Source organism: Magnolia sinica, chromosome 15 (assembly GCF_029962835.1).
Source record: "Magnolia sinica isolate HGM2019 chromosome 15, MsV1, whole genome shotgun sequence".
NCBI classification, from domain to species: Eukaryota; Viridiplantae; Streptophyta; class Magnoliopsida; order Magnoliales; family Magnoliaceae; genus Magnolia; species Magnolia sinica.
This window is the reverse complement of record NC_080587.1, coordinates 25,232,817-25,248,704: the sequence shown is the minus strand read 5'-3', so window position 1 is coordinate 25,248,704 and position 15,888 is coordinate 25,232,817. Positions and strand designations below refer to the sequence as shown.

General features: G+C 41.3%; 1 protein-coding gene across 1 annotated transcript; it reads left to right on the top strand.

The window, feature by feature from the left end:
• Positions 1 to 12,589: 12,589 nt before the first annotated feature.
• On the top strand, positions 12,590 to 13,329 carry LOC131226894 (gamma-gliadin-like). The gene is made up of 2 exons (XM_058222602.1): positions 12,590 to 13,211; positions 13,307 to 13,329. The coding sequence occupies exons 1-2, from the start codon at positions 12,590 to 12,592 to the stop codon at positions 13,327 to 13,329; spliced, it is 645 nt and encodes a 214-aa protein (XP_058078585.1).
• Positions 13,330 to 15,888: the final 2,559 nt, after the last annotated feature.

The window sequence follows — 15,888 nt, the reverse complement described above, 5'->3', positions numbered from 1 at the left end:
TCCTACACATACTGTCCGCTCATGTGAGATAACCTCTGCCTATCAAGGAGTCTCATAACAACCTACCCAATAACAATGGTCAGCCACATCTCATAACAAACATGCAGATGATGCATATGGGCATGTGTCATGATGCTATGCAGTCACATACTCATAATCGATATTAATAACCGGCATCGACAATCGACCTCGACAATGTGAATATTTAACCAACATTGTCCCCCAAGGAATGGCCCACATAGAGCCTAACATATAGTGGACCCATGGCCTCACACAAGGGCCAAATATACAATACCATGGGCCTCAATCAAGAGCTTAATACACATCATGAAGGGCCTTTCACATGGGCCTAACATACATCACAATGGGCTCCATTGCCTAGCCCTCAAATGCATCACAATGGGCCTCATCACATAAGCCTCATATACATCACATTGGGCCTTAAACACGGGCTGAATACACATCACAACGGGCCTCAAATACGTGCCGCATATATATCACATTAGGCCTCAAACACGAGCCGAATGCACATCACAATAGGCCTCAAATACGGGCCACATATACATCACATTGGGCTTCGACAATCGGCCTCAATATCTGGCCTCGACAATCAGAATCAGCCTCGATAATTGGCCTCGACAATCGGAATCGGTATCGACAATCAGAATCGGTCTCGATAATCGGCCTCGACAATCAGAATCGGCCTCGACAATCAGAATTGGAATCAGTATCGAGAATCAGAATCGGCTTCGATGATCGGAATTAGCCTCTATAATCGGCCTCGACAATCGGAATCAGAATCGGCCTCGACAATTGGCCTCAACAATCAGAATTAGAATTATCCTCAATAATCGTCCTCGATGATCGAAATCGGCCTGGACAATCGGAATGGGAATCAGCCTCGATAATCGAAATCGGCCTCAACAATCAGAATCGGCCTCAACAAGCGAAATCGGCTTCAACAATCAGAATCGGCCTTGACAATTGAAATCGGCCTCGACAATCGGAATCGGCCTCGACAATCAAAATCGGCCTCGATAATCGGCTGAACAAGGCCTAAAGGAAGGTCACAATGTGGACATTAAACCATCATTGCCCATCAATATGGACATTTAACCAACATTACTCCCAAGGAGTGGCTTACATAGAGCCAAACATATCGTGGGCCCATGGCCACACACAAGGGCCTTACACAATCACCATGGGCCATATCAATGGGCCGCACCAACGGGCCTCATATACATCAAATGGGCCACAATACATGGGCTGGGAATACATCTCAATGTGCCTCATCATATGGGCCATAAACACATCACATCAAGCCTTGCCCATGGGCTTCAAATACATCACAATGGGCCACAGACCATGGGCTTCAAATGCACAATAGGTGGGCCCTACACATGGGCTTATATACATCACAAGTGGGCCCTGCACATGGGCCTCATGGATGGGTCGCACCAATGGGCCTTAAATGGGCTTGAAACACACCAAAAATCATTTCAATAGTTGTAGGTGTAACATGTGTATCACAGTACACTATCATTCTACATGGCGCTCTAATGATGATCAACACCGCCCAAACATTGCCTATGTAAATCAGCACTGTCCAAACATTATCCATGTAAATATGCACTATCTAAACGTTGGATAGCACCGTCCAAACATCGTCTAGCACCGTCCAGTACAACCTGGACAGGGTAGATGAAATAAATACATCATGGTGGTCTCATGCTGGTAAAACAGGTGGATGGCTTAGATTAAAAAACACATCAAAGGTGGGTCCACCACATAAATCATCCAGATGGACAGCTACACACATAAATCAAGGTGGGACCCCACACGTGTGGATGCAAGGCATCCAACAAGGTGGGCCCTATGTCCGTGTATATGGACATTCAGATTGGATGGCAAATACATCACGGTTGGCCCCACAGTAGGTGGATTTCCACGTAGGGTCACAAGACATATGTAATATATATATATATATATATATATACATATTATATTATATTATATTATATATTTAGGATCCAGGCCTGCTGGCCACCGTCCAGATGGATGGTATGGACGTAAATCACATACATTACATGGGTCCCACCCTCGTGCATATGGACGGTGAGGATATGAAATACTTACATTAAGGTGGGTCCTCAAATGACGGTTGGATCACATACATTGTGATGTCCCTCATTGCACCGTCCAGATGGACGATGTAGATAGCACATTCATCATGGTGGGCTGCATGGCAGCAGAGGATGGGTGGATGATGCAGATAAAACTCGTACCTCGAGATGGGGCCCACAAAGCTTGCTGCTGGCCCATCAGAGAAAAAAATAGTTAAAAAAATAAAAAAATAAAAATGGATGGACAACATTGATAAAACATGTGCATCATGGTTGGGACCCATGGGGCCTGTTAACGGACGGGTTGGATGGGTACATCATCACAGTGGCCCCTCATTCATCAAAACGGATGGATGGTCTAGATGACACGCATACATGTTGGGGTCCACGGAAGGGTGAACCACCCCACGGATCACGCTGATATTTGTTTTTTTTTTTCCTTTCATACAATCTAGCAGCATTATTGTTGGACGCCTGAGCCTGGATGGTCAGGATCAGGTGGGCTGTGGCCTGGACAAAATGGATGGACGTGTGGATGTGGAATACACATCATGGTGTGTCCAACACACGCACATCAAGGTGGGTCCACGCGGTGGCCCACCAAAGTTTTGGATCAATTTGATATTTTTATTTTCCTTCATCCAGGCCTATTTCAATGGACAAGCAGCAATGGTGGGTCCCACAATTGGATGGTGTGGATCAAACTCATCATGGTGGGCCCCACACTTCATCAACATCATCACCAAACAAAAGGAAAAGAGAGAGAGAGAGAGAGAGAGAGAGAGAAGAAAGAGGGACCCCGCCACTACGGGCCCTCCCTATATAATGCATACATCAAGATGGGTCCCACCATATGTGGGCCCTCAAATCATCAAATCCAAACCAAAAATCACCTACCTTAAGATTTCTTATTCCTTCTTTCATCAACGCGTTCTATAGCTCTATGGAATGCACTTCAACGATCGAGATGAAGCTTGGATGGTGGAGATGGAAGGTAGGAAGGTGGGTCACACTAGCTTCTCCATGGAAGCCATGGATGTTGGGTGTTTGGGTTGCTTGGGAGAATGAGAGAGAGAGAGAGGTGATGGGAGAGAAGTGATGGGAGAGAGGGATGCTGAGTGATGGATGGATGTACTTGTGTAAGGGAGAGAGTTGACTTTGAAGTACTTGTGTAAGAGAGAGGATGGTTGCTTGTACTTGACATGAAGTGATGGATGTGTACTTGATTGAGGTGATTGATGGGACATTCTTTTGGGATTGCAATCGCGCGACATTTTTCTCGAACTGAATGCTGGCACACATCTCCTGGCCCGGGTATCGCCTTGACACGCGAGATGGGCGTCGGAACCACGGTGACGCTGCGGTCGCAATGATATAAGTCTTGGACTGAGCCGACTCAGATCGACAAGATGCAACTCAGGGTCATGCGCAACTGCCAATAACAAATCGCGGATCATCGAAATTCGACCGGGATGACCGCGGAGGCCTAAGGAACGGTACGTGCTAGGATACGAGTCCTACATCCTACCCACTGAGTTAGATTTTAAGAGCTCCTTAAGTAAGTCTACAATTGTGAGACCCGTATCCTAGACCGTACTGTTCCATAGGCTTCCGTGATCCTCTCGATAGAATTTCAGTAACCCACGACCTATAATCAGCATTTTTGTGTGACCCTGAGTTGCATCCTTTCGATTTGAGTCGGTTTGGCCTGAGACTTTATCATTGCGACCACTCCGTCGCCGCAGTTCCGATGCCACGCCTCGCGCGCTAAGCCGATACCCGGGCCAGGAGATGTGGGCCTGCGTTCAGTTCGAGGAAAATGCCACGTGTTGCAAATCACAAGAGAATTTATCACATCAAATGTCAAGTACACTCCCATCACTCACACCCATCCCCAAGTACAAAACCCATCCCTAAAGTCAACTCTCCCATCACTCACCCATCTCTCTCTCTCTTACAACCTCTCTCTCTTATCTCTCTCTCCCTCATTCTCCAAGCAACCGTCCATGGCTTCCATGGGAGAGAAACTAGTGTGGCCCACCTTCCTATCATCCAATCCCACCCTCCATGATCAATCTCAACCGTTGAAATTCTTTTCTTGGAGCTCTAGCATGCATTGGCGGAAGAAGGAAGAGGAGATCCAAAGGTGGGTGTTCATAATGCCTCTTCTTTTGATTTAGGGCCCACATGTGATGGGACCCATCTTAATGTATGTGTTGTGATCATATGAAGGGCTCATAGTGGTGGAGTCCCTCCGTTACTCCGATCTCCCTCTCTCTTATTCTCTCTCTCTCTCTCTCTCTCTCTCTCTCTCTCTCTCTCTCGATACGTGTGGCCCACCCTGATGCACCCCCACCATGAAGTATTTATTATATTCATGCCATCCATATGTTGGCCCACCTTGCTGGACCGTCCAGGGTGGGCCGACCTATAAAATACCTTACAAAAAAAAATCATACAGCTGACGTTGTTGCTGTCAGCGTCCAGAGGATGCTATAGTAAGCAACATCTTGCTGCTTTGTTACAGGGTAGGGACCGTGGGTCCTAGCCTTAGGCCCCACCATGATGGATGTCGAACATCTCCACCGTGCATTTGATGGGCTCCACCTAGATAGTGGGGTGTCCCCAAAAATCAGTCATTCACGGCACTTAGGTGTCCACACCACCAAACAACGGAGATTGAACGTCTACCATTGAAACCCTTTCTGGGTCCCAAAAGTTATGAAATTTGTTTTTCCTCTTTATTTAGGTCTATGTGACCTTATCAATAGATCAGATGGGAAATAATCGTTATGGTGGGCCCCACGTGGGACCCACCTAGATGAGGATTGGCTGGTGTACGAATACGCTTGCTATATAGCTGCTGTGAAAGACGTCAACAAGTTCTGTGGGTCCCATTTGATGTATGTGATCCCCAAGCCATCCATCTGTTTTGATATGTGGACCCATCCCACACGTGTGGCACGTGTGGGTGGGACCCACCTTGATGTTTGCATTGTATCCTCACTGTCCAATCCTGGACGGTGGGTATCTGGCCACTGGAACAGTTTAAAATAAATAATAATTATAATAATAATATTATTATAATAGATATTATGGTTATATATGTGAGTTGTGGGGCCACCTCTAATTTACCCACACCGTCCATCTATTTTATTTATATCGTCCGTCTGATGGACGGTGGGCCAGTACCCCCAGCAAATAGTTATTGTACAAACGACAGCAATTGCCGTGGGTCCCACATGATATGTGTTTTATCTATACCGTCCGTCCCACGTGTGGGACCCTCTGAGGTATGTGTTACATCCCAAACATCAGTAAACTCTGTGGGTTCCAACTAGCTTTCTGGTGGCCTGATCATGAGGTAAGTGTTATATCTAAACCGTCCATTTGTGGACCTCCAGTAATGCACAGCTGTTGCACTAACATCAGTTAATTTTGCGAGCATGATCATGAGTTATGTGTTAGATCCAAACCGTCCATCCACCCGTGAGCTTGTCTTAAGGTTTGAGACTAAAGATAAGGCAGATCTATTTATCAAGTGGACCACACTGCCAAAAACAGTGGGGCTTGAACACCTTCCATTAAAACCCTCTTTGAAGAGTACAGAAGTTCTAGATCAGTATGAAATTTGTTTTTAATTCAGGTCTTTGCGACCTTGTGAACAGATCAGATGGGAAATAATCGCTATGGTGGGCCCTAAGAATTTTAATGGCGGAAATCATTATCTCCACTGTTATTTGTGGTATGGTCCAGATGATCTTCTGATGTATTTTTGGGTAATGTTCTAAAATGATCTCTAAAAATAGATGTATGGTATAGGTTGCTCACCTAGAATGGTGGGCCCGATTTGACGTTTATGGGGCCCATTAGTACAGCCCATTGATGTAGCCCACTTGATGTGTGAGGCCCATTAGTGCGGCCCATTGATGCAACCGACTTGATGTATACAAGGCCCATTGCGATGTATATTAGGCCCGTGTGAGAGGCCCATCGTGATGTATATTAGCCCCTTTGTGTGAGGCCCATTATGATGTATATGTGGCCTGTTTGAGGCCCAATGAGATGCATTCGAGGTCTATATATGAGGCCTAATGTGATATATTTGAAGCACATGTAATGAGGCCCATTGTAATATATTTGAGGCCCATATGATGGGGCCCACCTGCTTGGATCTGAGGCCTATGGGCAAAGCCCATCGTGATGTATTCGTGGCCTATGGGTAAGGCCCATTGTGATAGGTATTAGGCCCATGACGTGTGGCCCTTTTGATGTATTTGAGGCCCAGATATGTAGCCCATTTGATGCATATGAGACTCATGTGTACGGCCCACATGTTATGTATTTGCGGCCCATTAGTAAGGGCCACTTGTTATGTATATGAGGCCCATTGATGCGGTCTGCTTGATGTATATAAGGCCCATTGGTGCAACCCATTGATGCGACCGACTTGTTGTATTTGAGGCTCATGGGTTGTAACCCATTGAGATGTATACTCGGCCCATATGTCGTGGCCCGTTGTGATGTATTTTCGGCCCATTTGGTAGGCCCATTGCAATGCTTATGCGGCCCATTGTCATGTGTATTAGGTCCAGGTTTGTGATCCATTATGTTGTGTATGAGGCCCTTTATGAGGCCATGAGCCCACTATATGTTTGGTTCTATGTTAACTGCTCCTTAGGAGCAATGTTGGTTAAAGGTTCACATTGATGGGCAATGATAGTTAAACATCCACATTGTGACCTTCCTTTAGGCCTAGTTAGGTCCATTCTCATCATTTTCTAGTGGGTTACTGTAACACCCCGTACTTTCCAGTACTTAGGTGTTACCATATAACCAAATTTAGTGTACATATAAGCCCAGCTTAAGTGGACATTCACGTTCATTCTAACCAAAACCTTACATCAAGCTATCTATCCATCGATTCCCTAGATAGATCATCATACCACTAAAGAGACCTATTTTCTTAAGATCCCTACTTCACTGATGGACAAATCTAGCCAAATTACGGATATACAACCTTAAATCACGAAATCCACCGTTCACCAAGTTTACAACATCTCATAGGGCAATCCATCATTTAAAAGCACAGATCGAGTTGTCCAGTCTCACATCCAACTCCGGGATCATACCTAGACATTCTTTAGGGTTGTTGATAATTAAATAATAGCCAATCCCATCATTGGAGTGTTAAAACGCTCAACAAATCATGATTTAGTAAGTAGGGCTTCATGAGTTGTAACTCACTTTAATGCAAGTAACCCTAACGATAGGGTATGTCGCTAAATGATGCACAATGAGTAGCCCAAATCTTACATATAGGTATGATAAATGACATATTCAAACGATTTATTATTCTATATAAAATTAAAACTTAAGACATATACAACTATACAAATAACACCCGAAACAATACATATTAACCTTCATTCTTTCTCACTGATTTTCATATAAATTAAATATATTAACAATATGTGATAACGTGAATTATATATAACAAATTTCATTCTTACTTGTTGATTAATGCAATTTTATTAATATGAAACAATGATGGTAATAAAATTAATATTAATATTAGTAACTGGTTAGTAATCTGTTATGAAATAGGCCTTAAGACCCTATTTTGGCCGTTGATGTTCAGAGGTGGAGTGATCTGACTATTAGATTAATGAAATCCCACGGGTAAAGACCTAAATTAAAGAAGAGTGGCCCACACATGTAACAACCCAAATTTTTCTTATTTTATTTTTTATTTTATTATTATTACTTTTTTGTGGGAACTAACCCCGCCGTCTGTTTGCGTGTGGCCCACCTGAGTTTCAGATCGGCCTCATTTTTTTTGCCTTATATATTCTCTTGGCCAGGCCGAGATGATGGACGGAGTAGATTTAAATTATTGTTAGTGGGACCCACTATATCTTAAAAAATTAAAAGAAAATAAATAATGAAAGTTATATCTTCCGCACGACTAAACCACTTTCTCCACTTTCCTTCCGTTTTGTACGGTAATGGCCGCCGAACCCTCCCACGAAATGAAACTTCCCACATCCCCCACTCTTCCGCCTCGTTCCTCATATCCATTAAAAAGAAAGGAAAGATATAAACAAAGTTTCAATCGTATCATAAAGGGAGAGTAAACCCGGTAGATCAAGAGAGAGAGAGGGAAAGAGAAAGCTCTGTAGATCAAGAGAGAGGGAGATTAGAGCGGAGGCGGATCATCAAACTTTAAGGTAGGTGATCTTCTCTTGAGATTTAATATTTTCAGTTAATTATTATGTTTATTATTCCAAAATTTTGTTAGAAATATTATTATCAGTTGATTTTTATGTAGGAAATCCTACTTATTTATGAATTTATATTTTATTTTTATTTTTATTATATATATATTCCTGATATTTAATGTTGAAATAATTATATATATATATATATAATAAAATAAATTTACCGAATAAAATAAACCAATTATCTAAGTTTATATTTTGATTTATAAATTCTATATATAAAAATATTTGTGTTATCATATGCCTCATTTGCAATTTCAGAGTGTGTGCATGTCAATCGTCGTACTCCACCAGAGTATCAAATAACTCCTCATGAAAAGTCAGGAGATGTACCATGAGAAACTACTTTAATGGGGAATGTTTCAAGTCCATCAAGCTGGACCACAAGTTACGGTCCACCTAGCAATAGATTTATGACATACTAAGTTCATTCAAAATCCAACCCTCTCAATTCGTTTAAAACAACATGAAGAACATTTATATGAAAAAATCAATCCTATATACTAGTCAAGATATCCACCAAAAATAGAAAATAACTTATAACTGTTGATAAATAGTATTATCCATTTAATGAGTGAATGTAAGTGTTTTCTTGTAAGTGATCCTAATAGTATAATAAACCTATTGAATGGGTTAGATTTTACTTGTATATTAAAGGTTAGAAGTTATTTACTTGATGGACCGTAATGTTTCCAACCAGTTGAACTGGAGATCTTTTTATTATAATGGGACTCTGCTAGTGCGAGATAGGCGAGTATGACTACAATCTTACTCGTCTCCATATGCGGAACATAGCACACAACTGTAAGTCTGAGAAATCTACCATGTAATCCACATCTTCAACGTGCCCTGATAAATATAATAAATAAATAAATAAATAAAAGAGCACGGTCTATCCATTTTCTTAGGCACCATGAATGAATGAAAGCTAACAACGTTCCTTATTCAACTTACAAGTATGGTCCACCTATTTAGTTTAACTGCTAAATTTTCAAGTAATGGGAACATAGAAAACATGACCTCTCAGATGAATGGAATAGATATCACACACGTGTCTTGTGTGGCACATGACACACGAGTAGGATTCAAATCCTACTCGCGCGAGTAGCTTTCCCATTTTCCACGAAAAATTGAATGGTGGGGCATTGGAGTTGCTGCATGTATTCTAGAAATCAACCAACGGCTTTGGATTTGTGCAAGTGGTCATGACCCCTCCGGCTCTGTAGTGTATACATTCATCATATACCTGCATTTTTAATTACTACTTTGGGATACACCATTTACTCGGTTTGTTGTATGGATTTATTTTCACAATCTGCCTCTTTGTTAAATAACAATATCATGATAGTTTACTGCCATTTTTAATATGGTGGTGACTCCTCAACCGTCCACCATAAAATGTTGGTATGGTAATCAGACCGTCTAAATTGCCGAACCAACTTTTGATGGTGGGCCACAAAAATAAAATAAATAAATAAAAATATTTGAGCTGAGAATGCGAAAGTAACCATGAATTTTAGTAGGCCCAGCCACTCAATGTGAGATTTATTACTCAAGGGTGGAGCTCGTATAGAACCTGATATTTTAACAAATTTATGCACCTCATATAGAACTTGCATTATAGTGTAGAAATTGAATTTATTAAATTATTAATCATTTATTTTTGTTGATATTAGAATTATTCATGTTATTCATGCTTATCTATTGATTATTTAAATTGTAAAAAAAATATATATATGTGGTTGTATTAGCAAGTAGGGCGATTGTGTCCCTTGGGTGAGAGACCCTAAAGTCAGCAAGTAGGGCAATCGTGTCCCTTGGGTGAAAGACCCTAGAACCCATTGGATCCTTTGGAGTCTCCTTTGTGTACGGCGTATGAGTACAATTGTGTGCGTGGACATACGTCAGAGGTACAACTGGAGCAGTAGTCTGACCAGCTAACGTATAAATGGGCCCCTCACCATGAGGTACCAGTGCGTGGGCGTTAATGCAACGTGACCATCCACTTGGATACGGTGTTGTAAGAAATAATATAAATGTTAGGAGTATTCATGGAAATATCACATGTATTGCATTTTATAATTCTGTTGTTAAATTCCATTATCTGTTTTCGATTCCTTCTTTTAAAAATTTATATTATATGAACATGTTAAATTTTGGGTAAGAAACGACCCTACTGGGCTGTTATGCTCATCTTACTAAAACAAATGCACAGGTGCAGAGCTGGAATATTACGAGCAGGCGGGTTTCTACTATTAGCTTTATTTTTATTTTATTTATTTTTATTTTTAAATTAGGTTTAGTTTTAATTCAAATCATTTTGTTATTAGGTTTAGTTTATGTTCAAATTTCGATGTAGAAAGAGTTGAATTAAATAAACATTTCAGTTGTATTTCCTTTTAGATGATGTTGAGTGTTGATTGAATTTAATTAAATCAACTGGATTGTAATTAATGTCATTATATTATAATTCACACCTTGAGATTCGGGTCCCGAAGACTTATTCGGATACTCGAATTTCGGGGCGTGACAGCTTGGTATCAGAGCCAGGTTAGATTAAAATTGTGGACCTAGGGTTGTCTTTAGAATTAGTAACCCAAACATAAATCCCTTTACTTTTATGATAAAAAAATAGAGATATAAATCTAGGGATCATTACATTATGTTGACATCATATATAATCTTATTTAGACTTAACTCTGAACTAATAACCAAATCTGGACCCAAAGGAATTTTTAAAGATTTTTAGCATATTACGTTAAATTGGACAGCAATAGTAGGCAGAAATTACTTAACTTACAAAAGTCATAACTAATTAATTAAAACTCCTTTTAAGTTGATTCAAAATCTCAGTCGTATATTAACAAGTATAGTTTCATTAAAAAATAATTTAAAAATATAAATATAGTCTTATACTTTACCAATATTAAGTTATGTGTATACTAGTTAGAAATCATTTGTTTCTGTACAGACCTAATTATCCGAATTTTAGAATTTTTTGTAGACTTTGTATTAAGCTAAAATTTTATATAATTATAGTAGACTTATATATGTATCTTCATAAAAATTTTTAGATCAATCTGACACTTAAAAGTACCAGAATCATTAGTGGGAATAGTAGCATAAGAATCTGAATTTTCTGCACTACAATTTTGATATATGTTATTGTCTGAATTCTCTTAATCTTCAGGTGTTAATATTTTATATCATCAAATCTTTCTTACAATCCAATAAATTTTCATGCTTCTATGGATGTTAAATAGTATGCATTCTATTAATGATACGCAGAATTCAATTTAGTTAGTACAACCTACCTTGGTTGTCACACACTAAGCTTATATGTTTAATTAATCGTAGATTATGGCGGATCAAAACATTGATGTCGGAGCCACATCAGGAGTTCCTGGTCCTGATACCACTGAAAATGGGTCACTTATGGGTGGAATTCTTAGGGCCATAGGTGATCTTACAGCTCTTGTGAGCTATCAGATAAGATAGACTCAAGCACAAGGTCAAACCCAAACTGTTCATGTAGCTAACGAAGGGATAGGAAGTTTACTGGAAAGGTTCAAAAGACAGAGGCCGCCTGTATTTAAGGGTGGGCCTGAGCTATCTGAGGCCGAGGTGTGGAAGAAACAGATTGATAAAATATTCACGGTTATGAAGTGCGATGAATACCAGAAAGCGGAATTGGCTATTTACATGCTAGAAGGGGAGGCAGATCATTGGTGGGACTCAGTCATTAGGATGAACCCGAGAGTTGAAGTCTGGACCTGGGCTCAGTTTTGTGAGAAGTTTGATGATAAATATTTTCCTTTGTATGTGAAAAATCAAAATGCAGGTGAATTCATGAAATTAGAGCAGGGTGATATGACGGTGCGCCAGTATGATGCTAAGTTCACGGATCTATCGCGATTTGCAACTTTTCTGGTGTCCGATGAAACCCGTAAGGCAAAAAATTTTGAAGAAGGTCTGAGAGCCTCTATTCGTAGCCGATTAGCCCCTTTCGTACAGAAGACCTATGCCGAAGTGTTGGAGCGTGCCTTAGCAATGGAGAAAGACATCAACGAATATTGGAAGAATCGTGATTAGAGGAGGGACGTAAAGAGTGGTGCTAGAACTGCAACACATATATCTCCAGCCCAACAAGATGCAGCTAAGAGATAGAGAACAACATCGATATCGATGGCCAGACCGACGACAGTACTTCCTCCACCACGATTTTCAGGATTTTGCTATAATTATGGACTCGAAGGCCACACTTCTCGTTTTTGTTCCAGACCACAGCGCACACAGTATCCACAAAGGTCAGGATCTTCACATCAGTCTTTCAGGTCTCCCCAGCAACAGACGCCGCCGTTTATGTCACAGCGACCTCCACTACATCCTTCCGCCTCACAGCCTTCCTCGAGACCACCTCAGCCATATCCACAGAGGCCGCTACAGTCATACTCGAGGCCACCACAGCAAGGACCTTCATCGGTATATCAGAGACCACCTCAGCAGCCGTCGCCACAGGTTAAACCTCAGCAGTACCAGCAGTCAAGGCAGGGAGTTCAGACACCACGACCACAAGCTCAAGGCCGAGTCTACGCTTTAGTACAGTCAGGAGACGACACAGTACAGCCGTACGAAAACTTGGCGCAACAATACGAGGGCCCAATTCAAAGTTATGATGTTCTAGCACAGTCTGAGGATGGAGCGACCCAGACTTATGATGATGCCGCACTCTTATATGAGGATCCAGCACCGCCAACAGGTGGCATTATTCAGCCTGACATCGAAGCTAGCAGCGATTTAGTCGAAGGTACCATCGTCATTTATTCATCCTTAGCTAGAGCGTTATTTGACTCTGAAGCATCGCATTCATTTATTTGTTACTGCCTTTTATGCTCGCTTGAGTTATCTCCTACTCCCTTAGATAAAAGGTTAACGGTAGCAAACCCCCTTGGTAATTCAGTGGACCTAAGTCAGATTTGTAAATCCTATCCGATCACTATCGAGAACGTAAATTTACCAGCTAATCTCATAGTTATGCCGATGCGAGAATACGATATTATATTGGGGATGGATTGGTTATCTTTATATCGGGCAAAGATCGATTGTTTTAGGAAAATGGTCATATTAAATATCGATGGGCGAGCACCATTACAATTTCATGGGACGCGAAGGAAGGGAGCACCGGTTAGTTTGTCAGCCATCTTGGAAGTTGAACCTCAAGGAGTAGAACAAATTTTGATTGTTAATGAATTTCCAGAAGTATTTCAAGATATCCCTGGATTACCGCCAAAGAGAGATGTGGATTTCACAATCGATCTGGTACCTGGGACTGCACCAATCTCCAGAGCACCATACCGTATGGCACTTGTTGAATTGAGAGAATTAAGAGAGCAACTTCAGCAGCTCCAAGACCAAGGCTTCATTAGGGCTAGTACGTCGCTGTGGGGTGCACCGGTATTATTTGTAAGAAAGAATGATGGTTCTTTGAGGCTATGCATCGATTACCGTCAACTTAATAAGGCGACTATCAAGAACAGGTACCCGTTGCCGAGGATAAATGATTTATTCGATCAGTTGAAGGGAGCTAAATATTTTTCAAAGATAGACCTACGGTCTGGATATCATCAGTTGAGGATTAGAGATGATGATGTACCCAAAACTGCCTTTAGGACTCGGTATGGCCATTATGAATTTCTAGTGATGCCCTTCGGACTAACGAACGCTCCAGCAATATTTATGGACCTCATGAACAGGGTCTTCAAACCGTATTTGGACCGATTCGTGATAGTGTTCATAGATGATATTTTAATTTACTCCAAGACGCAAGAAGATCATGCTGAACACCTTCGAATAGCTCTTCAAACTCTAAAGGACAATCAGTTGTATGCCAAAGCTTCAAAATGTGACTTTTGGAAGAACGAAGTAAAGTTTTTGGGGCACGTGGTATCGAAAAAAGGAGTGTCAGTAGATCCATCGAAAGTCGAAGCAGTGTTAAATTGGGAGCAGCCCACCAATGTGACAGAAGTGCGCAGTTTTCTCGGATTAGCTGGGTATTATAGAAGGTTTATTGAGGGATTCTCTAAGTTAGCAAGGCCATTGACTAACTTGACCAAGAAGGGCACTTCTTTTAAATGGAATGAAAGTTGTGAGCAGGCTTTCTCTGAATTGAAGAAGCGATTAACGGAAGCCCCAGTACTTTCTTTACCAGCAGAAGGGGAAAGATTTGTAGTATATACTGATGCATCTTATCAAGGGTTGGGATGTGTGCTGATGCAAGGTGGTAAAGCAATAGCATTCGCGTCAAGGCAGTTGAAATCTCATGAGCAGAATTATCCCACTCACGACTTAGAGCTTGCAGCTGTAGTGTTTGCCTTAAAAATTTGGAGACATTATCTTTATGGTGAGCAGTTTGAACTGTACTCGGATCACAAGAGTTTAAAGTATCTTTTTGATCAAAAGGACCTAAATATGCGGCAAAGGAGATGGATGGAATTCTTGAAGGATTATCATTTCGACATTTGCTATCATCCAGGCAAGGCGAATGTTGTAGCTGACGCGTTAAGCAGGAAGGCGCGCAAGCTGGTGGCAAGTTTAATGATTAAAGAATGGGAGATGCTTGATATAGTTAAAGATTTTGAAGTCAGACTACGTATCGATGAACCTCGGGCTTATATCAGTAATTTAGTGGTGCAACCCACTCTGGTTAGTAATTTCTAAATTATCCATTTATATTAGCTCTTTAATTCTTATATTAGGATGTAGTTATTCAGAACTTTCTTTTCTAAGTGCGACGAATAATAGAAGCGCAGAAGAATGATGCATGGCTACAAGAGAAAATAACGGAAGAAGCGGGAAAGGACAACTTAGAGTGGCGAGTAGGCTCTGATGGTGGGGTTAGATTTCAAGAGAGGTTATGTGTTCCGGATATATCTGAATTAAAGCAAGAAATCTTAGATGAGGCGCACCGCACAAAATTCACCATCCACCCAGGCGGAACCAAGATGTACCGTGACGTACGACGTCAATATTGGTGGAGTAATATGAAGAGGGAGATAGCCAACTATGTTACGAGGTGTCTTACTTGTCAGCAGGTTAAAGCAGAACATCAGAAGCCGTCGGGACTTTTGCAACCGTTACAGGTCACAAAGTGAAAGTGGGAGCACATATCGATGGACTTTATTGTCGGACTACCGAAAACAAGCCGTCATCATGATGCGATATGGGTGATCGTAGATCGGCTAACAAAGTCAGCGCACTTTCTTCCTATACGTATTTCTTCGTCCCTAGATGACTTAAGCAAGCAGTATATCAAGGAGATTGTTAGGCTTCACGGCATTCCTGTGTCCATTGTATCCGATCGAGACCCCAGGTTTACATCACGCTTTTGGAAGAGTCTTTAGAAGGCCTTGGGAACGACGCTAGATTACAGCACGGCTTTTCATCCGCAGACTGACGGACAAACGGAACGGGTAAATCAAATCCTC